Source organism: Lagenorhynchus albirostris, chromosome 3 (genome assembly GCF_949774975.1).
Source record: "Lagenorhynchus albirostris chromosome 3, mLagAlb1.1, whole genome shotgun sequence".
In the NCBI taxonomy this organism is placed as follows: domain Eukaryota; kingdom Metazoa; phylum Chordata; class Mammalia; order Artiodactyla; family Delphinidae; genus Lagenorhynchus; species Lagenorhynchus albirostris.
This window is the reverse complement of record NC_083097.1, coordinates 87,682,636-87,705,850: the sequence shown is the minus strand read 5'-3', so window position 1 is coordinate 87,705,850 and position 23,215 is coordinate 87,682,636. Positions and strand designations below refer to the sequence as shown.

Genomic DNA, 23,215 nt, shown 5'->3' with positions numbered 1-23,215 from the left:
CGTGCTTATGCAGAAAGAAAAAACAATCATACACACGCTCAGCTTAGATTTTGGCTTCCTATCCATAAGTCTATGGACCACAATTTAAAACGTTCGCATGGCACACTGCAATGTGCACGGTCTAAGAGTAAAATTTTGTTCTGGGTTCCAAGTTTCCTACAACACTAAGATGGAAAGCACAGTGCCAAATTGTTTTGTCACAATCTGAAGTGTGCCATTTCAGTGCTCAACATCTAGGTATTCTGGCCATTTGGGGGCAAGAAAGGGCCAGTGAGGGAATGTTATGTGGGAATTTGCCTCTCTCCACGTTTCAGGCGCCACTTCTCGCACATGATGAGAAACGGTCCCAGAGGCCCCACGGACGGTCAGTGGAGCTGGCCAGAGACGTGAGCATGAGTTTGAGAAATTGTGCTGCATTGACTAAAGATGATCAAAACCTGAATTGATAACCAGGCATTAGAGAGGCTTCCCCTTTGTCACTTTTATGTTTTCCCCTATAACAAGTCTAGGAAGTAATCATTTGTACTGTGAAGGGGAGAAAATGGAGGCTCAGAAAGACCAGGCACTGGCCCAAGGCCACTCCTCCAAGACTTTACCCCAGATCTTCAAGTCTGTGTCCAGTGCCTGTGGCAAACCCTGGGGGCTATCTCCAGGCAAGGGGATGCTTCCTTGGAAAAGACCCACCTCAGATACTTGCTCCGAAAGTGCTGGCATCATGTAATGATTTACACATGTTTGCTACTTTTACAATTGGTGATTAGGGACAAATCTAGCAAATCCAGCAATGAGAGTGAAATGAGAGTGAAACTAAATATGCCTCTCAAAGGACATGCATTTTCTAAATGTAGCAAATCTGGGGGCAAATAAGAAGAATGGCCCAAGATCTTTGTCATTTTTGTTAATTGACCTAGTTCTTTTCTCCATATGCTTTACAATCCCAACTTATACTAGGCCTTTGCCAGTTAGTTATGTTTAGAGAGATTTTATTATATATTCTAAGCCCAGCCTAGAAAGCTGACTGACTTTGTTACTAAGCAACAGCAGAGACCCAGGGGTTGCAAGTCTCCCTCAGATTTCACTACTAACTAACCTAACACTGCTACTAACCCTGTCACTTTAAAATGACTTCTTTTAAAACAGATAAAAGGGTCCGCAGTAGGCAGAGTGTTCTAGAAACACTAAACAGTGACAGCAGAGCTTCTCAGCTTCACCAGAAGGAATTGCTACATGAGAACTACCTAAGCAAGGATGCCAAAATGTATGCATTCAAAATGTATCTTTGTAGCCACAACCATTCTCAGAAGTCACCATGTTTCTAGTCCATACTCTAGATTTGTTGAGATCAGCTTCACCTTCAGAGATGAATTGTAGAAATTAGTGTTCCAGTTAGTGCAGAAGATTATTCCAGACATATTTGCTGAGCAGCGTTTTGCCAATTTTCAGTTAGGTAATGGATCCTTTTCTACCTAAATGCAAATTAGTCCAAAATGGGATCAGAAGGAGGTTTTGATGAGCGATATTCCTGAGGGTTTTAGCCCTTTCCTCAGGTGGCCTCTGAATCCTTTCTCCAACCAGCCTGCTGCTCTGAGAGCCCGTTGGCTCTCGCACCCAGCCGTCCGACCACAGCCTGCAGCAGCATGGCCCAGGCCTGCCGTCTGGCATCCTCAGACTTAAGGCAGCTCAGGGCCAAACACGGGAAGTTCTGTGAGGACGGAAGAAGTTTCCAAACCACACACACAGCGCGTGTAAAACCTTGCACTTAAAAGCCTGCGGGTTGATTTAGTTGGTTGGAGATCTAGCGTGATTAGCTATTCTGTCTTTGACATTTGTATTACGCTGTCCATCTCCAGATTTTAAAGTTATCAAAATTCAAAGGAAGATATGAGTAGCAAAGAAAAGAAGTTAGTAGCTGAGGACATGGACTCTGGAGCCAGAGTTCAGGTTCAGATCTGGGCTCTGCACTTAGTTGTGTCATCTTGGGCAGTTATTTAACCTCTCTGTTTCGTCATTTACTATAAGGATGATAATCATGGAAATGCTACGAGCATTTAAATGAGTGAACATATATCAAGCCCTTAGAGTAAAGCTTGTTATATATAAAATGCTCAGTGTTAATGATTATTCTTATCATCATTATATTAACCTGTGTTTTGATATTTGAATTTCCAAATGAGAAAAAAACTGTATTGCCTGCCATTTTGAAAGGAAATTTTAAAAAAGAAGAAAGAAATTAACTCAGATTAAAGATGTTGCCCTTTTACTTTTTTGTCACTTAAATTTAAGATTATTATTTTCTACATAAATATATCAATAATCGCATTTTCAACACACTTTACGAAGGAAAACTAATGCCTCTGTGGGACAGTGTATTTGGAATCAACTTACTGATCCAGGCATAATGCTGAAGAAAGATTTGCAGTGGGGGAAAAGGGTGAGTTGAAGATAAAACAATTCAAATAGGTAAGGAAACAAAAAGAAAGTATTAAGGAGAATAATGGAGATGTGGCTCCCTGGTGGTCTAGTGGCTAGGATAAGAAAAATAATGGAGAAAGAATAGAAGAACAGAAACAGGAAACAGTGAAATTACTATTAGGATACAGAGACAAAGAGCCACTGTGTCAACGTGATCATCTGTGCCAACAAAGAATTAAAGAACAAAATTAATTTAGACCTATTACTCTTCTCCCTGTACCTTAACCTAATCTGCTAACCACTAAAAACTTGTTCATTTGAGTTCTCTTTCCCCTCTGCACACCAACTGGAGCTAAAGGAGGGGGCAAGAGACCTCACTGGTTTCCACAACTAGCCCCCTTGTCAGGCATGTTGCCAGTGGGATCCCTGCCTTGGAGAGAGATGGGGTTTGTGATATCTGTGTGTCCCAGGGTTCGTGTCCTGCAATTCTAGGGTTCTCAGAAATATTGAAGGCTAATTATATTTTCTTTCATTTGGGGCCACTTATATTTGATTTGGAAGCTATACCAAACGTCTGCTTTTTTCCTCACTTGAGCTTCTGAAGAATTAAATAACAAAATGCATTGTATTTGTTGTAGGAAAAAAAGCGTTTTTCCTCTGTTTCTTTTTCTCCCGTTTTCATTAGGTAGACAAAGAACAGATAAGAAACACTAAATGTATTCTTTGCAGATGAAAGCAACATGTATATAGATTATCAGTCAGGGTCTAAGCTAAACAGCAGTACATTTGGCTGCAACATTGGTGACTCCTAGGAAGGAGTCCTCCAGCCGTTAGACAAATGCAGTGTTCCCCACACACTTGTAAAATTAGGAAGCGCATTAAGAAGCCCCTGTTTGAGTAGCTTTTCCAATTGCTGGATGGATAAGCACGTTAGAGGCATTACTTTCGGTTTTGAAGCCGAGGCCACTTAATCTCCTAAACTTTAGCGCATTGTAAGAACCCAGAGAAGAAAACACTGTGTGAGACGGCTTTGATGAATTGGGGTGAACTTATATTCTTAAAGACTGTTCAAAGGCTTACTTGACCTTGGGAATTAGAGTTGACCCGAAATCACCTATCAACTTAACACGCATTTATTTGGTGATTTAGTTAAAACTACTTGTATAACCAAGGGGACTGTCTAATAAGAGCAGTATGTTTTTTCTGCTTTCCACAATTACAGACAGGCAGTGGCTTTGGTCATAGAAATCATTTTCACAACTTCAGTGAATTCTAGATTCTATACAGATCTGTTTCTTCTACTAATATGATATTTTTCTCACTTCTTACATGGCAGTTTGGATGGAGAACAAAACTAAAAAGGACAAAAAGAAAAAAAATTCCTGGGAAAGCTGTAGGGCAAATGGAAATGCAATGTTCAGTGTTAATGAAAAATGTTTGGGGTAACAAGGTTGATGAAAAGGGAGGAAGCCCAGTGGCATGGTATTGGCTGAGAAACCAGACCTCACCAGAGGCAGCCTGGCTGGTTTGGGAAACCTCAGTGATAAAATGTCACGGTGGAAACCTCTGCAGCGAGTGTTAATACAGAAGTTTGGAGACAGAGGGCCTGAATTATGAGCAGCAAATAGCATCATAAATGTAACAATTCTCAAATGCCAAACCCTTGTGAAAAGCAGTTGGATGAAGAAATGCTGGAGCTTTTAAAAGCTCCCTTTCACTTTCTACTTTTTTTTTTTAACTTCATGCAGAACTAATTTTATACACTGTTCGTTTGATTTGAAAATGCCAGCGTCTGGGGTATCATCAAAGAGCGTTATTGAGGGAGCCACTCTTGGCAAAGCGTTTTGCTCAAAATGCTTATTAGTTCTTATGTTTCTGCGGAGCTGTCCATAGGAAGGAGAAAGCGTACCTCGATTTACCTAACTGCGTTCCTCTGCCTTTGCCCAGAGCAGGTAGCAGCCCTTCTGCTGAGAAGCTACCTCTCCTTGGCCTGTAGAGGCACCAGGAGGGCCGTGGGGGACACATTACTTAAGGAATAGACATAAATAGAGTTTGAAAGGTCCACCCCAATGTCCTATGACCAAAGCCTCTTGGAATTTCTTTGATTTCTAGTTGACATAAATTAGAATTACACAGGCGTGAAGAGTCCACCCAGAAAAGATCAGAGAGGCTGCTGGGGGAGGAGAGCACCTCTGTGTGTTCCTATTGACTAGCCAGCTGCCTTCAGGCCAGGGGCCTCTGTGGAGGCTGACTATTATTGATCCACACCATGGAAATAATCAAATTAATTCACTTCTCATCAAACTGCCACTGCCAAGACCTTTCTCCTCGACCTGGCCTGATTCCTGAAGTACTTAGTGAAGGAATGAAACAGATGATTTTCTTTTCCTAAGAAAAGATTTCTTCAGGTCATAAGAAATCCTTGTTTTCGCACAGAGCTCCTCATTGAAATGGTAGAGAGATTGAATCAAATCAATGAGAAGTCAATACAGAAAGCAAGTAATAGCAACCAGTCAGCTCTTTAAAGCCAGGAATCTGCTTTGCAACCTTAAAATCTCAAGGGTCAAGTTTTATGTGCCCATTTTAATGTAAAAATATTCAGGAAGCATTGACCACTGCATTTTTCAGGAAGTAATTATAGTAAGAGAAAGCCTCAACAACATAAAGATTTCTGTGGGGAAAATGGAGTTTTTATCAGCTTGTTTAGGAATCATGAGCAGGAAAGCCCTATGGGGAAAATAATATAGGACTCTGTAACTAATATACAGAACTAACTGGAAAAATCAGTTTAAGGGAAAAATAATTTGTGGGGCACTGTGTCCAGGACTGTTTGGGTAGCACTTCAGCCATGAAACAAAGTGCGTACCTGCAGGGACTCCCCTCTCCCCACAGTGTATATCCACAGATGTCTCCAGATTGCCCATGGCCAAAATTGAATATTGCAAAGTATGCCTTATCAAAGAAAATAAAGTGAAAAAAACAAAACAAAACTTTCTCTCCTAATAAGTCAGGAGTGGTCTGACTGTATCAGATCGTGCACTCCTATAGATCGGGGGAGACATAACCGTTACCCGAACAGCCCGCAATGCCATGCGCGCCAAGAGAAAGGGGAGATGAAAAATGGGGAGAGAGTATGGCTGGGGCTCTGAAATCTGCACTTAAGTCCTTCACTTGAAGTATCAGCATCTTGTTCCTTTTGCTGATGAAACAGTTTCTTCCAGTGATTTCCGCACAGGAATACTTTAAAACACATTTTTACAACCCTCTCCTGATTATTGCTGGTAATTGAAACAGGGAAAAACACATCAGCTGAAACTCAGAGGTGATCTCTCAACCTCATTTTAGCCAAGTTCCCATCCCTTCTTCTTCCAGCCCTCCTCACCTAAACTTCTACGAAGTGGTAACTGAAAGGCCTTTCCTGTATTTCGGTAATAAAGCAAGAGACACTGGTGTGGAGTTTTATGACAGAGGTTAAATTGGCGAGCACTAGTGTCAAACCACTAGGTTTTCAAATTCTACATCCTTCACTTTACTATCTGTGGGACTTTGGACAACTTAGTCTCTAAAACCCTGTGTTACCATCTGAAAATGGGGGTAATATTTACCCCAGGGGGTTGTTATGAGATTATATGAGATATTGCAATAAAGCACTTAGCCTAATGTCATGTACTCTGTAAGCACTCAGTGTATGTCAACTATTATCATTATTATCATTATTATTTATTCATGTATACATGGCTGCTCTGGAATCCTATCTGATACTTAACCATGATATGAACTGCCTAGTTCATATATGCTAGCCATGAATATAAATTCACACGCTAAGATCTTCCAAAGAAAACTAGGGCCCTGAGACTTAGACAGCAATTCTTAAAAGAAAAAAAATACGATCCATTTTTTGTTTTTTAATAGTTAGGACCCATTAAATGACAGTCAAACTTATAGAGGAAGAAGAAACCTAGAGACCAGCAGGGCTCTGTGAACAGAGAGAGTAAGTAAGAGTAAGACTCGGCAAGTCTGACCGCCAGTCAGTTCCAGGCTGGTTTGTTTCTTCAAGAAAAACGGCATCTCCCTGGAACCTTTTAAGGGAGTGTGCAAGTACTTGCTTATGTTTTGCTCACTTCTGTTACGGGATGGATGTATAGTGAAATTGTTTTTGTTTTTTTAAAAAAGGAGGCAGGAGGGGCCTACTGCTCCCCAAATGCTGTGGGGTGAATAGGATGTTATGTTGGACTTTGCCTGAAGGCTCCCTGGAGCATCATTGCTTTGCAGTAAATAATCTCCTTGGAACTTTGATTTGACTTAAGTAATTATGAGAAAGAATTAGGTTGCAGGATCATATTATTTTTCTAATTTAGGAATAGAAAAGGTGACAGCAGTTTCTTAATGGAGCTCCGATTAGATCCCAGAACTCTGAAGCACCTGACTTCACAAAGTAGAAACAAGGACGTCCTGCTGAGGCTCAGGAGACTGGGGGACCGTGGCTCCGTGGAATGGAACCGGCCGGCCTGCCCCCGAGGCCCAGCCACTCAGCAGCAGGTTACCGGGGCCCCGCCATGCTGGGTCTAATGAAAACTTTGTTTGGCAAGTCGTTTTTCAAGAGAAAACCTAAGCTTCCTTCCCCAGCGTCCAATTTTTATTATATATTTTATCCATTTATTCAAGAAATATCTATTGGGCTTCCCTGGTGGCGCAGTGGTTGAGAGTCCGCCTGCCGATGCAGGGGACACGGGTTCGCGCCCCGGTCCGGGAGGATCCCACGTGCCGCGGAGCGGCTGGGCCCGTGAGTCATGGCCGCTGAGCCTGCGCGTCCGGAGCCTGTGCTCCGCAACGGGAGAGGCCACAACAGTGAGAGGCCCGCGTACCGCAAAAAAAAAAAGAAAAGAAAAAAAAGAAATATCTATTGAGCTCCTTACTGTGTTCCAGTAACTGTAATAGGAGACAGGTCAGAAAAAACAGTGAACGAGATAGAGTTCCTACCCCATGGAGCCTGCAGCCTGCTAGGGAAGACAGACAAGTAAATGGGCAGTTACCGTGCTATCAGACTGTCAATTAATTTTCAAAAGCGGCACCCGCGATTCTGTTTCTTCTACAAGAAGAACTTCACTTTGGTCCCACCTGGCTTTCAGCGATGGTCCTTTCCAGTTTTATCTTTCTGGCACTCAGCCGTTCAGTTCCTGAAAAGGATTAACTGTGCACAGTTGTCCGTCCTTTTCACCACTCCATACACTCTCTTTTTGTTCTGCAAGGTCACCAGTAACTTCCGTGTCACCAAATCCAGCTTGCATTTTCTCTAACCACAACTTGCTCCATCTCTGAGCAGCTGCATCCACATGGTAACCACTCCCTCCTTAGTGAGGATGCTTTTCTGTTGTCTCCAGTGTCGCCACACTCCTGGCTTTTCTATCTCCACCTCCCATACTGCTTCTCTGTGCCTCTGTTCCCTCATCTGTAAAGTGGAAATAAAAACAGCAGCTATCTCCTAGGCTATTGAGAGGATTAAGTGAGTTAATATGTGTAAAAGTCCTTACATGAATTAAACAGTGAATATTAGCTCTTACTTGTAGTGGTGGTAAATTCTTACATTCTCACCCCCATGACTCCCCTCCTCCTTGGAATATAAGATCCATGGGCTTCTAGTCTATGTTATATTGCCAGGCCCTACCACAGTGGCTGGTACGTAACAGATGCTAAACAAATACGTGTTGGATGATGGATAGATGGATTGGGGATTGTTCCTCATCTGCATTCTGTGTGGCTCCAAGGTTCTGAGGAGGTTCCTCAGAGCCTCCAGGAATGACAGAGTGGCTAAGAGGCCGTGGGGCCTGGTCCTTGCACCTAACATCAGCCAGAGCACCCCCCCTTTTATTGCTTTATCCAGTTATTTATTTGGTTTGTATACTTATTTATTACTTTGGTGTGCAGAAGTATTGTACAGCCAAAAGCAAGTTTGAAAACCATTAGATCCCACTGCCTCTGAATAATTTGATAGGTAACAAAAAGTATCTAGACAGAGGGAAATAAATAAGAAAGATGACACCTTGGATTTAATACCAGTTTCCTGTAGCTGGGGAATTCTGAGTGCAGCCTCAAGGGTTCAGGTCAGTCAAGGACAGAGTTCAGACATCTGCTGTGTGGGACGGGACTCAGCATCCTTCAGAGCCTAACCCTGAAATGCTCTGATTTATGTAGAGTCTCTCTTCTGAAAGCCAAAAATATCACTTATTTTCAGGTTTTTAAATTTTAATTTATGGATTTATCACTTTTATACAGAATACATTTTTGCTGCTAATAAACTTGTTTTAGGAAACAGGTCAAATCCCTAAATTCTACCTGATGGAAACTCAATTTTAGAAAGATTTCTTTTTCGTCAGGTGTCCATGGGTAATTACCACTGTCCTAGGCTTTATGTAAGAAAATAAAAACTGAAATCAAGAAAGCCATTATGCACAAAAGAAAACATAAGTTTTGGTTCTGAGAGTTTTCTCCCTCAATTGTGTTTTTCAGCTTAACTTTGCAAGTTTAATTTAGAAACACGTAGATGTGTTCCATAAATATATTACACTTACCGGTCACTTAGTGACAGTGTTAATTATCTTATTAGGACCCAGGTTTTCTCAAATAGTCTTTTACTGAATCATTTAGAGCGCCACCAAGACTCCCCGAGTGGCTTTCTCCATCCTGGTGTCCCACACATGTCAATTTTGGTTCTAACCTGCATTGCACATGCAAATCTATACCAAAAATGTACAGACTTGCACGATGGGTCAGTTCCATGGGTTTGTGGCCTCAGAACGTCCTATGGAATACTGTGTACCTGGAGCTTCCAATTGGCTTGAAACATCCTTCCAGGTGAAGGATCACTTGGTGAAACAGGGAATGAAAATGTCACTAATTTTTCTCTCTGACTGTCTAGTTTTTGGACTCCTGTCACACTAATCTCTAATCAGAGGCTTCAGGTTGGTGAGCCCCGGTTCTCACTTAGTACTGCAGGAGTTTCTGTGATCTCCATCCTCCCAGGTTCTTCGCGGCTTTCTCACCATGCTAATTCAAGTGAACAGAAGCAATGCCAGTGTTAACAGGAAACCCACATTTCATGAAAAAGAGACAGCGTGAATCCAGGCCTGTTGTGATAGTGCCAGAGCATGGCACTGCCAGTCGTTGCAGATCCTGAAATGGAGTGACTGCATTTGACAAAGTTGACTGAATTTATGAGCCTGCCTCTGTCAGGTTCATTGCATTCTCAGTATCTGTCTCCTTCTACGCTTTGGGATTTTTAGATGAGATTTTTGCCACCCAAAAGTAATATTTCTTACCTCTATATAAAAAAAAAAAAAAAACATCCTTAAAGGCCTCAGGCTCTTGGTATGAGGTTCATGCATGAGGCATAGTGCATTATGGGTGTCCTGTAATCAGCCGATGCCCATAATTTAGCAGGTGGCTTTTAGGCTCCAATAAGATAATCATTTTCTTCTTAAAAATTATATTAAATACTCAGTCATGTGTGCCCTCTCCTCCCACCTCTTGAGTGGTCCTTGAGGAAGCACTACGTCCTTGTGTGAACTGGGTTTAGGGGAATCTTTCCCTCCGTTAGCTGTTGGGAAGGTCAGGTGGCCACCTCCTTTGGCTGTGCCCAACTGGAGATGGAAGACCAAGGTGGAAGGACAGGAAACCAGTCTGTTTTTGCTACACTCAAAGAATAAACATTTTGTTTCAGACAGTGATGAATATCTGAAACAAGATGGACCAACAAGCTGTAGGAGCAATAGCTTCTTTCCTCCAGAACCCCTAACTCAGTGTTTAATGTGGTGGTGGCATGGGAGGTGGGTGGGTACTTGTTACCTGTAAGTGATGGTAGTTCAGACCTTGATTTCAGATTCCCAAGTGCAGAAACCACCTGCGCCCTCTAGGAGCTCTTCCATCAGCCTGAGCTGCACATTGGAATCTCCTAGGAGCTTTAAAAAATACTAATGCCTGGGTCCCACTCCTCCAAGGTTGGGTTACATTTAGTCTGGGTTATGGCCTGGGCACTGGGATTTTTCAGAGATCCCCAGGTGATTCTAATGAGCAGTTGGGCTGAGAACCACTGTATTCTTGTTCGTATTCCTGGTTGCAGACACAGTTTAATTTTTTAAATTCGTTATTTGTATTTCAAAGTTAAATCCAAGCCACTTTGACTTCATAGGAAATCCACTGAGAAACTTTTCCGAGGCTGAACACCTGTTTCCCCTTAGGGCCCCCAGACAGAGCATGTTCAGGTTAATTACTTTCATTTTACAATCACTGCTGTCCCACCACTATGAGTTATGTACCTAAGACCACCTAAACTGTGTGTGTGGTGTTCTGAACATTCTTAGTTATACCCTAATTTCAATAACTGCAAAAGGTTTTCTGGGGTAAACTGTCCCTCGAATTCTTTGGCTACTTCTGCGGATGAAGTCCAAAGAGCTCTTAAATGATTCTCCTTTGGGGGCATTATTGACACAGCTTAATTCGTCCCACATCAGTAAACGTGGATTGATCATTTGTTACGTATGAGTCACTGTGGAGTGTGGAGAAAGGCTTTGGTTTGACTGAGAAAGGAAGCGGGAAGGAAAGGCACGTGAAGCTGCCTGCAGGGTGGAGAAAAGGAGCTGGGCGCTCCACTCATGCCGAGAATCATTCCACAGCCCTCACCAGCCTTTCGCTTCCCTGTGGGGTCCGCCTGCAGCCTCTTTCTGCCTGTTGAGCTGCTGGCTGCTGGGACGCTAGGCTTGCAGCTGAAGGGAAAGAGATGAGGTGAGAGATTGTAACAGTGGCGCCAGATTCCTGGTCTCCTGGACCTCCCTGCTCTGATCATAGGGAAACATTAGCCGGATGGGGTATGCCACCCAAACAGGGACATGAAACGTCCTGCTGCAAAGGGAGGGAAATAGAATCATCAAAAACATCTACCCTGGCCTGCGGAGAGCCCAGTGCATGTGGTTGGCTGTGAGGGTCCTGGCAAAATCACTGTTATTGTCTGCTCTTTTATTCTCTTCTTAGTGTCCTATTTACAATATTTTAAACTGCACTTAGATGACTCATCTCATTTACATGCAAATTTGAGGTATTACTAAATTCATGTCACCCTTATTTTATCCGTTTTAATACGTGCCCATCTTGGGGCCAGTGGGCACTTGGTGAAAGAGCAGCTGTCACCCGGTGAATGCCAGGTCCCACGGACAGCCAGCACGCTGTCCCGGGAGCCAGGAAGCTCAGAGGGAGGCCGACTCCGGAGGCATATTGCCCAGAAGTCAGCCTGTGGGGCTGTTAGCAGTGAGGGGCTGTTGCCCAGGAGTCTGTGAAGAGTGACAGACCAGCGTGAGGGCAAGAGCCCTGAATTAGGACGCAGGAGTTGACTGTGCTATTTGCGACACTTTCACAGACTTACTGTGGGCTCCTTACTTTTCCAGCCTGCAGAAAGGGGAGGGGAGGCCTTTTCTTTGCACCCACCCACCCCCATGCTCAGAGCAGTGCTATTGGAAACAAGAACTTACTTCAGTTATACCCTTGAGTTTGTTAGATGGGCTGGAGAAGCATTGCCTTACAAAGCTTACAAAGTGAAGGACAGATTATTTGTTTTATTCTAGCTCATGAGCGGGTTTCGTTTCTCCCCTGAATAATATGTGTATATTTAGTGCATGGGGTACACAAGCCGATACCTCCTCGTCCTTCAGGAGTCCCCTTAAGTATCGCTTTTTTTGGAAAGCCCTTTCCAGCCCTCCTGGTGGAGGTCAGGAGCTACTAAGTTTTGTCCACAGCAACCTGTACTTCCCCTAGAAAGCACTTCTCAGGCCTTGCTGCTGTTGTTGTAATTGTCCATCTTCCCACACCAAGAGGGCAGGGACCATATCTGTCATGCTGGCCATTCTACCTCTGGGACACAGAAAAACGTTTTGAAGGGTAGAAGATTGGAGGGAAAGCTACACCAGTTTATGGCATGGTGCCCTGCTAAAAGGCTCCGTCACATTTCCATCACGTGTCAAAGTCTCCACAACCACAGTTCCACAGCAGAATGTTCCCCAGGCCAAGTGAGATCTATTGTAATTTACATTCCCATAGAGCAGCCACTTTGAAGAGCTTGTAAAGGACTTTGAATTGTATTTATATGTAAACCGCCATCACTTTTTTAATGTTAGCTGGAAAATGAATGTCAGTGAACGTGTCACTGAGTGGGTGCTCAGCTAGGCCCTAGTCTGACGCTTCGCGCATCGCATTGTGTGCAGGGCAGTGTGTCCCAAGGCAGAGAGCATCTGTGCTGCAGGGTCCCGGATTCAAATCCTGGCTGCCATTTACTAGCTGTGTGACCCTGTGTGAAATACTAATTCTGTATGAGCCACAGTTCATCTGTAATCAGTGGTATTAATGCTTAGGTGCTTGGAAAATAGTAGATGCTCACTGAATGTTTCTCCCTAGTCCTCTTCCTCCATCCTTGCTGGAATGGGGACATACTTTTATTTTGCCTATTGGTCATTAGGCTGAAAAATTAACAAATTGCTTTCAAGTATTTTGCCAAAATAAACCATGCTGAAGAATCCGTTTGATTTATCCCGTAGCACATGAGAGCCTAATCCTGATAAGTACAGTGTCTCTCGGTAGGGAGCATGAGGCAATTTTAGTGGGAGAATTTTTCCTTGTCTGGGACTATACTGTATATTGGAGTATTGTTTACATGTTCCCTGGGACAACAAATGCCAAATACCACTGTGACAAGGAAAACAACAACCAAAGACCAGCCCCTCGGGTAAACAGTGAAGACATGTAGAACTGCTGAAGCCCAAGAAATCAGAGGGTGGAAATAGCATTGTTTTGAGTCAGGAGATCTGCCCACAGTTCCCCCTGTCGCCAGACAACTGTGACATCAGAAGGAACCTTAGATATCACAAAACTTCAGAATCTTCTGTGGGACCCTCCTGGGTCTGCTACCCTGAGCAGGGCACTGGATGCTGAAGGCTGAAGTATGAAATCTTCTGAACCATGTGGGTTTTCACAAAGTTTTGGAAACTGGCGCATATGCAGTGACCATCAGCATGTTTCTCAGTGTCACCTACCCAGTGTAGTGTGTCACTCATCTCCAGTAGGAAGGCTGCCATCAGTTAATCTGAAGTATAGCCTAGGCATTTCCTGAGCACTGCCCAACAGCCACATGGCCCAGCGACCACCAGCTCATGATGCTGAACCACCATCACGGGCTGCTTTGGTCTCCTGTGCAAAATTATTGGAAAGCCCAGGCAAGGTGTATCTGGAAGGAGGCACCCGGTGATATCAGATGGAAAGAAGAGAAAGGAGAGTAGCACAAACAATCACCTTGGTTGTGAACTTCAGAAGATTAAAGGAGTTTGGAGCTGCCCTAATGTCAAGACATTAGAGACTGCCACCACCATAGCTAAATGCCCTGGGAACAAGGTGAGCTTATCTCCATGATTTCTGGGTATTAGTATTATTTGGTGCCTTTTTGTTTCCTCAATACACACTCATGGAACAACTACTATATTAATTTAGCCAACAAATATTTATTGAGTACTTATTATGTGCCAGGCATTCGCTAGCTGCTAGGGGTTTGGTAGTGAACAGAAACAACAAAAACTCCTGTCTCATGAGCTTATATTCTAATGGGATGAGAATATGCCAGAGAGAGTGTGTAGGACTGAAAACAAGAAGACGACTAAAATCCTCCTTGCTGTCAAGGAACTTACGGTCTAGGAAAAATGCAGTACATTTATTGCTTGTGGTATTTTAAATAGTGTCCGCTTTTTGCAGAGAAACTTTCTTCATTAAAAAAAATGATTTTAAGTGGTTCATTATATTCTTTTTTATAAATTAATTAATTTATGTATTTTTGGCTGTGTTAGGTCTTTGTTGCTGCACGTGGGCTTTTCTCTGGCTGTAGCGAGCAGGGGCTACTCTTTGTTGTGGTGCACGAGCTTCTCACTGCGGTGGCTTCTCTAGTTGTGGAGCACGGACTCTAGGCGCACGGGCTTCATAGTTGTGGCACGTGGGCTCAGTAGTTGTGGCGCATGGGCTTAGTTGCTCCGCAGCATGTGGGATCTTCCCAGACCAAGGCTCAAACCCATGTCCCCTGCATCGGCAGGTAGATTCTTAACCGCTGCGCCACCAGGGAAGTCCCTAAGTGGTTCATTATATTCTCAAGTGTGGTTTTAATATACTCAGATGTCAAATATTTCCCCCCGACATAAGAAGCATGTTCTATTTTATAACAAGAGTCAAAGAGGAAATAAGAATCACTTAACATAAATGGTTTCTGCAGCAAATTCCATTAGAAATTGTATTTTTTCAACAATAGGTATTATTGAGGAGATATATAATAGGTATTATTATAATTAATAATAGGTATTAATAACAGGTAATTAATATTAGATATAATTAATAATAGGTATTATTATTATTCAGGCCTAGGCTTGCACTTTCTGGAATTTTCTGGGGAAAAGTGTCAATAAGGAGGTGAAGAAACAGGGTGATGGTCTGGATAAATTGGTTAAACTGAATCTCAGAAACTCTGAAGGATCTCTCCTCACCCTTCTATAGTAGCAGCAGCAATAGGATGAAACTATAGTATGATTTACCTTAATTTGCATAGCAGTTTGCCTCACATTTTCAAAAAGTGCTAATAGATGTTAACTCAAAATAGATTAAAATACCAGACAAATTGCTATTACCTTAAAAAGAGTTATAATAATTTTGAAAATGTAAATTATGGCTATACAGTCTTTGGAGAGAACTATATTTCTTATATTAAAAATAAAACCTGTGGTACAAGCTTTTTTTCCCCTTTAATCACAGTAATTTCTTCAAATGACACTGCGGCATACTTCTTTAGGAAGATACGCTGCATTTTTCAAATCTTATGTGTAATATAAGAATTGCCATTGATAGTTTTCAGCAGCTGAAAAAGAAATTATAGAAAACCAGGGATCGTGGGGAAACTTTTTAAAATTCATCTTTATGTTCCTTTTTTTATATTACATACATTTTATGAGTTGGAACAGAGAATGGTTCTTTTCATTCTAGCAAGTGGAGTTGTGCATGACAAAATGCCTGCAGAAATGTGTATGTAGGCGTAACGATTTAAAATGATTTGGACCCTCCTGGTGTCTTACACCCAACTTTTTCTCTGAGGCACCAAAGCACTTATGGAGTCTATACAAAGAGGTGAGCATAATTTATACTTCTGAGGAGTAAATGAAAATAACTTCAGTATAAAATTTGTCACACCATATTGCCAGGAGACACTATAAGTAAAAGATAGAACCTTCCCTAGTGGGAGTACATGTATTTCCCCTGAATAGCTTCTACCCAACAAAGCTCTAAAATGGAAAATTTGCATTTTCCCCACTGCTTTGTTTTGCTAACACAGTTAGCAAAAAGATTGCTTAGAAGACACATTATATCCACGGAGGATTACCTGTAACGTTTTTCATACAGCTATACAAAGCCAACTTACTGTCTGTCCTTGCCCATAAGCTATGAAAGCCAGAGATCTAACACACTCTATATTCTTAGCTATAGGTGGATCTTACTTTATGCAACAGAAATAGGTAAATTGAATTTTGGTAAGTCAAAGGAATATAAAACACATTAAGAGAGCTGACAAAATAACCCTACCATGAAAGTCTTTGCTAAAGTAAACAATTATCTCCTAATTTATGTACTTCATAAATCCATATCTCATGTATCAAGTTTGCTTAAGGTGAATTTTATATCTCCTCTTGAAAAACAGTTATCACTTAGTGATATTTTCTCTTTTTAAAAATTGGACCCTCGGGGCTTCCCTGGTGGCGCAGTGGTTGAGAGTCCACCTGCCGATGCAGGGGACATGGGTTCGTGCCCCGGTCCGGGAGGATCCCACATGCCGCGGAGCAGCTGGGCCCGTGAGCCATGGCCGCTGAGCCTGCGTGTCCGGAACCTGTGCTCCACAACGGGAGAGGCTACAACAGTGAGAGGCCCGCATACCGCAGAAAAACAAACAAACAAACAAAAAATTGGACCTCCAAAACAAAATGCCTGTCAACCCTCGGTATAAAACTTTGTACAGGCCTATGTGTAGATTAGAAAAGATGTACTGCAGAAGACAGGCCCCATCTTTATGGTGGGTTTAAATGTTTTCCCTTCTCCCTCCGTTTTTCGTTTATTTTTCAGTTAGTTGTTCCTTGAATGCTAAGTGATTTGGGCCGTGTTTACTTCCAATTCGATGCAGATTTTCTGAAAGTCCTCTGACCAGATGACTTCAGCTGTCCCTTAGAAGGACCTGCATCCTTCTGGGTTTGTTCATGGCTACAGGGTGGAATGTAACCTAACCACAGCCTGGGGAATGTCAGGTAAAGAAAAGGGAGGATTTCCTGAAAGTGGATATTTAAAACCTGGACTGTATTACTAAGAAAAGTTCTGAATTCTCCAGAGAGCATTAAGATAGAATAGATTCTTCTTGTATCCGAAGTATTTTTAAAAAATTTTTATTGGAGTATAGTTGCTTTACAATGTTGTGTTAGTTTCTACTGTACAGCAAAGTGAATCAGCTATACGTATACATATATCCCCTCTTTTTGGGATTTCCTTCCCAGTTAGATCACCACAGAGCACTGAGTAGAGTTCCCTGAGCTATACAGTAGGTTCTCATTAGTCATCTATTTTATACATAGTATCAATAGTGTATAGTTACTTCTTGTCCTGCGATGATTTTATTTTGAGCATTACAACTTATGTTATCAAGGTTTATTTCTGAAATATCTCAGAAGTTGAACAATATTGAGCATCCCTATAGAGAACTGGTCACCCTACCATAGCATTAATTAATTCAATGAATGACCGTTTACTGAACGCCAGCTGTACTAATAAGAGCTACCATTTGGGGACCTTTTTATGTCAGTCGCAGTGTTAGGCATATTATTTTATCCTTGTAACAGTCCTGTGACATCAGTACTATTATCCAGTTTTTACAGTTGAGGAAACCAAATGGTAAATCAGGATTCCAACTTGTGCCTGGTTGACTCTCAAGTCAACTACAGTTGTCATGTTTCTTCTCTACTTTGTATACAGCTCTATAGCCTTAAAGATAAAAGGCAGTCTCTGGTCCCCAGACTTTGGTTCAGGTAGAAGAGAGTGGCAAGTAAAGAGATGATTGCAACACAATGTGAGAGTGCTTAAATAAGAGACAAGCCTTGCAGTTACCCGTCATGGGTCCACGGAGAAGGTGTACCGAGACCAACCTCGTGGGGAGTTACGCTTGCTTAGTGAAGGTTTCCTGAAGGAGGGAATTCCTGAGCTGAATACAAGTTCCTCTGGGAATTGTTGGTCTTCAGTATGTTGTGATTAGTATGTTAGTGTCTGGCTTTGCCTTGCTCTTGGGTTTCTATTTTTTATTTGTAGTTTGTTATTGTTTTCTCATTCATTCACTGAGAAGTAGGCCTGGCTCATGAATACAAAAATGATCATGGCTCTTGTAAGATCTTACATGGGAACAGGAGTAGACATTAAACAAAGCAATTATAAACTAACTTTGAAGGTACCATGAACGAAAAGTAGGCAATGTTGGAAGAGTGAATAACCTGGAAGCCTTACCTAATGTGGGGAGGGGAGCAGGGTGAGGGCTGTGATCAAAGTTCCCTGGGAAAATGACACTGAACTAAGAATTAAGAATAAGGTGGAGTAGGCATGAGAAGGGGACATTCAGGTGGAAGTGGATTTAACAGTATTCCAGATAAAGAGAACAGCATGTGCAAAGATCCTGAGGCCAGAAGGAACTCGGACAGCTTGATAACTTTAAATTAGGTCAGGTGACTGGTTAGTATCAAAAATATACTAGAGAGATAGGCATGGCTAGATGATGCATGACTTTCTAAGTGTACTGTTCTAAGCAACCTCAACTCAAGCAAGACTTAGGATAGAAATTCAAATTTAAAAAATCAAAAATTATATTGCTTAGAACTCCTTTTGAGATCATCAGTTGATATTCTCAACTCTAATTTGTATATCTGTTTTTCTTTTTTATTCAAAATTATTTTGTGTTTTTGTGAATGAAATGTTATACATTGTATCTACATCACAAAAAGAATTAACTGCATGGCTTGGTTGAATTTGGAATGAAAACTGATTTTAATACAAGAAAGTCTTGTATAGCAATGCTGACAAAGACTAAGTATCATCAGTGCAATGTGGAAATATCAACTCTAAATTTAACAAAAAGATTATATATAACATGGTTTACCAAATCACCCAGAAAACACCATGTTATTTCAAAAAAGTGCAGATGACTTAATGTCATGGTCATCACACTCCCAAGCGTGCTTTCAAAGCAAACAGCAAGGGTTTGATGTTGTTTTAGGTTTTTCCTTGTGGTCCTGATCTTTTTCAATAGTGGACAGACATGGAGAGGGAGCACAAAAATGTGTATCACCAGCACCTTCTTTCAGACCAGCTTACCCAGTATAAATGAAATATTGATGTATTTGAAAATGCCCAAGTGTTCAATAAAGATTTTAAATAAAGCTACCTAAAAGTTGCGGTTCTTGGGTTAATCATTTATTTATCTAAAGGATGCAGGAAGCTGTCTACTTTTGTGATATGAACTGCAATCAGCTTAAAAATAATTGACAAATTAATCCCTTCACAGCACAGCAATTGTAAAGGTGTTAGTTTTAATTAGGCCTGTCTGATTGCCTTGTCTAATCAAGAATCAAAGTGGTATCTTTGATGGTTAAGGTCTATTGGGGCCATCCCTGACCTGCCAGCCATGTATGTTTTAATTACTGATTCTTCACAATTCAGCCCTTTCCACAAAGGGACTTGAAGTTTGCAATACCTTAACGTTTAAAAGGAAGAAAAATAAACATTTTCCCCAACACTTCTATCCAGAATCCTGTGTATCCTCTCCACCAATCTACAGTTCTATCCTCAAAAAGCTGTCAGCTGGACGATGAAGTCCAGTGCACACTAAGATGCTAACTGCTGCCTCACCTCCCAAGCGCCCCATTTTCAATGGACATTGTTAAGATCTTGACAAGTCACGGTCATCTATGCGTCTAGAAAACACTAATTTCTTGATATCATGTCTTTTCAGAAAATCCCTTAGGGTGAATGTAGTACTTAGGAAATCAGGGAGGTCACACAAAAAGCGACACTGTCTTCTCACGAAGCATTGGTCACACTGCTGAAAAGGAAGGAGACGAGGGTTCCCGGTGCCATGGAAAGCGCACCCCAGTGAGCGTGGGCGGCTGTTGGTTTCGGTGGTCCCTGTGGGTGACCGTGGCTCTTCTTTGTGTTTGCAGGTCAGTGAAGTGACAGTGGAGCAGCTGGTGCAGCAGTACCCCCATATCACCTTCAGCACCGTCCTGCAGGACTGTAAGAGGACCCTGGAGAGAGCCTACCAGATGGGCTGGACCCCCAACATGTCTGCTGCCTCCTCCTGACAGCCCTGCCCACGCTTGGGTCCATGTGGATCAGCCAGCAGGGCTGAGAGGAATTGTAGAGTTGGGGTGGGTGATCTCTTGCAAAGGTTTTGACTGTCCCATGTCTCCATGTGTACCCGAGTGTGTATATCTGTGTCTCGTTTGCATACTGCGTAGCGTAAGCTCAATTGCTATTTTGTTCCCAGGTGAGCTGGTTTTTTCCTTAAATAACGATTTTGACAGGCACAGACCTTTAGTTTTTAAGTTCAAAGGCTTATTTCTCTAAAAAAAAATTTTTTTTTTTTTTTTTGCTGTAGAATCAAAAAAAAAAAAAAACGGATCCATTATTTTGAGCTTCTAATGACTGCCACTGGAGATGCCCCCAAACGAAGGCAACTGCCTTCTTTTTTGATGGGAAAGAATTGTGCAATTCTACTGATGATGACTGGAAAGGAGCCACGTTGCGCTAATTAGAAGCCTGGAAACTAGTACTTTTCAAGATTTCAAGCACGTACACACATATAGGTTCTCATACTCGCTCATACACACACACACCCCCACAGCACTTTCTTTCTAGATCATTTTCTGACACAGGGGCCTTTCTCTAGGCCACTGAGGGAGCATGGCATCCACTGTCACTCTGCCTAACTCACTGTCCCCACAGGTGGCCCAACCTGCTTGTCTGGTGGGCCACTTAGGGACTATAGGGGACAAAACCTTTTGTGAAGTTTTCATATGGAGGCAACAATCTGAACTCCCCTGACCAGCTCACAAAAGTTAATTATTCAATATTGTACAAAATTCTGTTGAGTACTAAGTATTTTGAGTTTCATGTTAACATTGTATTAGCTTTTATAATACAATGGATAGTAACTGGTCTGGATATATTTTAATGATATTTGGAGTTACTCTTAGCATTATCCACATTAAAGCCACCAGTGTAATTACTAGTGTGCAGTTATTTAAAAAAAAAAAAACTCTACAGATCATTTAATTATTTTTGTTAATTTTGGTAATTATGAAAGTATATTTCTGAGATTTGGGGCTAGTCACGTTAATAGAAGGTTAATGAGTGAGATATGAGTAGACAATCTTTCTATTAAGTTTTTTTTTTTGCTTTGGGCTTTAGAACAGATTTTTTGGATATATGCATGTTATCATATTTTGAATAATTGTTATGCTATGGCAAAGATCTGTTGCTGGTTAATGTATGAGTTAAGAAGAAAAATTAGAAAATCTTTTCATTAAGCTTCTGTTTACACTTGTCAGAAATAAGCATTTCTTTGTTTAATTAAAGATTGCCAGTTTTCAGTTTAGACGGTATCTATTAGTAAATGAATATATGTTTTGATTTCACACATCTTTATGAGTAATTCATATTGGGGACTCAGGCTCAAATAACCTTTCCTATGTCTAGATTTATAATCAAGACAGCAGGGAGGCTTTTTAAGCTAAAGAGTGATTGTCTTTCACAGTAGAGTTAGATATACAAAACCCTGACTTGTGAGTTTGCTATTTATTCTCTCCCAATATGGACATAACTGTTTTTTGGTCTTCAACAGATATGCTAAGATTTGAGATTCACTTTATATAAGTCCCAATGTTGCTAAAATGATACTAGCTGTAAGAAATGAAAAATAGCTTTACATTCAAATGCCGTTCACTTATTTATAATAACTCTTTTTGTGTAAACAACTTTCCTTTGATTATGTCGACCTGTTTCTGATGTGGCATGTTTTTGCTTTTAATCCCAATCAGTCTGGAAAATCTAGTCACTAAGCACCGAGAGTATTTTTTCCATCACTAAATGGCTTACTAATTTAATTTCAAGGGAATAAAATTTATGTAAGAAAAAAAAGCTGTTTACTATTAACAAGCTGTAATTCTTCTTAAACGTTGAACTGTCTCCCCTTCATGTTCATTTCCCCACTACTGAAAACGATCTTAATTCACAATATTTTAACTGATTTTTAATCCAAAACTAATTTATAAGACAATATGTAAAGTAATAGTAGCTTGAGTGAATAAGCAAAAGTTTAATTTTTATATATGTCACACTATATTTTAAATAGTTAAAAAAGACAAAAGGAAGGAGAACCATCAATGATATAGGCGGTGCCGTTTCAGTCCAAAGTTGTGATAATCCTTGGAATGTCACAGTTTGGTTGTCAGATGGTTTCAGAAGTGTGTAATCAATTTTTTTTTTAATGTTGCGTTGTTTGAATCTCAAGTACAGCACTATAACATGCTTTAGCTTGGGGGTGGGGGTGGGTTGGGGACTTGCACTTATTCTTTAAGATGTTGACTAATCCAGAAAGCCTGATGCATTATAACCTGGAAAACTGCTTTGGTGTGTTTGTAGGAATCTGTAGAAACATCACATCCAGCCTCAAAGCATTAATCACAAAAACAACCAGAAAAAGCATCACCTTGAATGATGCTGTGATGGTTGTTGAATGTGCTCTCATTAGATGCTTTGAAATAAGGCTTAAAATGATTTTTCTGGGCAATATAGAGTTTCTTTTTTTGCTTAGAATGTCATAAATATATGTGAACATGTTTAATGCAGGGCTTTTTATCCTCTCCAAAATGTCAACAGTATTTTCAGAATAAAGACTATGAAATATATTGCTGTGGTGGAAAATTCTGGTCCTTTGTCTTTAACGTCTCTTTGAGTGGATAAAGGAAATTCATCCAGTTTCGAGTTTCTATATTTCTGTGAATCTTTTGACCTTGCAATGGGTTGCAATAAAAGAGAAAGAAAACACAGTGTCTTTTGTTTTATTTTAGAGACAATAAATGGCCTCCCTTATGCTGGTTGGGTGTGATGCATGCAGCGGTCCGTGTCCTTGGGTGTTTCACTGCAGACATTATGTAGGTTCAGTGAACCCAGAATAATAAACAAGACTGAATTTAGGAGATTTGCATTTGGCCAGTGAGTACTGAGATAAGATTAAAACCTCAAGGGTTTAAACAGGTGGTCCGTTTAAAGTACCATTCCCTAAACCCTCATTCATTTACTTAGCCATTTATTCATTTTCTCAAAAGTAAATAAATAAACTTATTGAGTAAAAAACATGTGCCAGGCACTGGGCATTTAAAGATAAATAAAACTCATTCCCATCCTGCAATTGCTCATAGCATAGCAAGGAGACAGTCTTAAAAACTAGCCGTAGTAGCAGAGCACAGTCAATGTAATTATTAGAGGGAGCACAAATAGGAAAGGCAATACCCTTTTACAAAGAGTGAACGAAAATAAAGCAAAGCTAAAGAGGTAGATGGTAAGAAAAATTACTATTTTCAGCCTTGGCTATTCATGGATTGTTTTTTAAAAACGTTCTTCTGAAAATAAGTGGCCACTGGCTACCATTCACATGGGT

At 41.1% G+C, this 23,215-nt stretch overlaps 1 protein-coding gene across 2 annotated transcripts in view; it reads left to right on the top strand.

Moving 5' to 3' along the window:
* The window catches only part of FBXL17 (F-box and leucine rich repeat protein 17), a 478,885-nt gene extending 456,281 nt beyond the window's left edge, over positions 1-22,604 (top strand). For both annotated transcript variants that reach the window (XM_060143363.1, XM_060143362.1), the window contains one exon: positions 19,716-22,604. In XM_060143363.1, the coding sequence (XP_059999346.1) occupies positions 19,716-19,856 (141 nt within the window). In that variant the 3' untranslated portion in view covers positions 19,857-22,604. The remainder of the gene's footprint in view (positions 1-19,715) is intronic.
* The last annotated feature ends 611 nt before the right edge of the window (positions 22,605-23,215 follow it).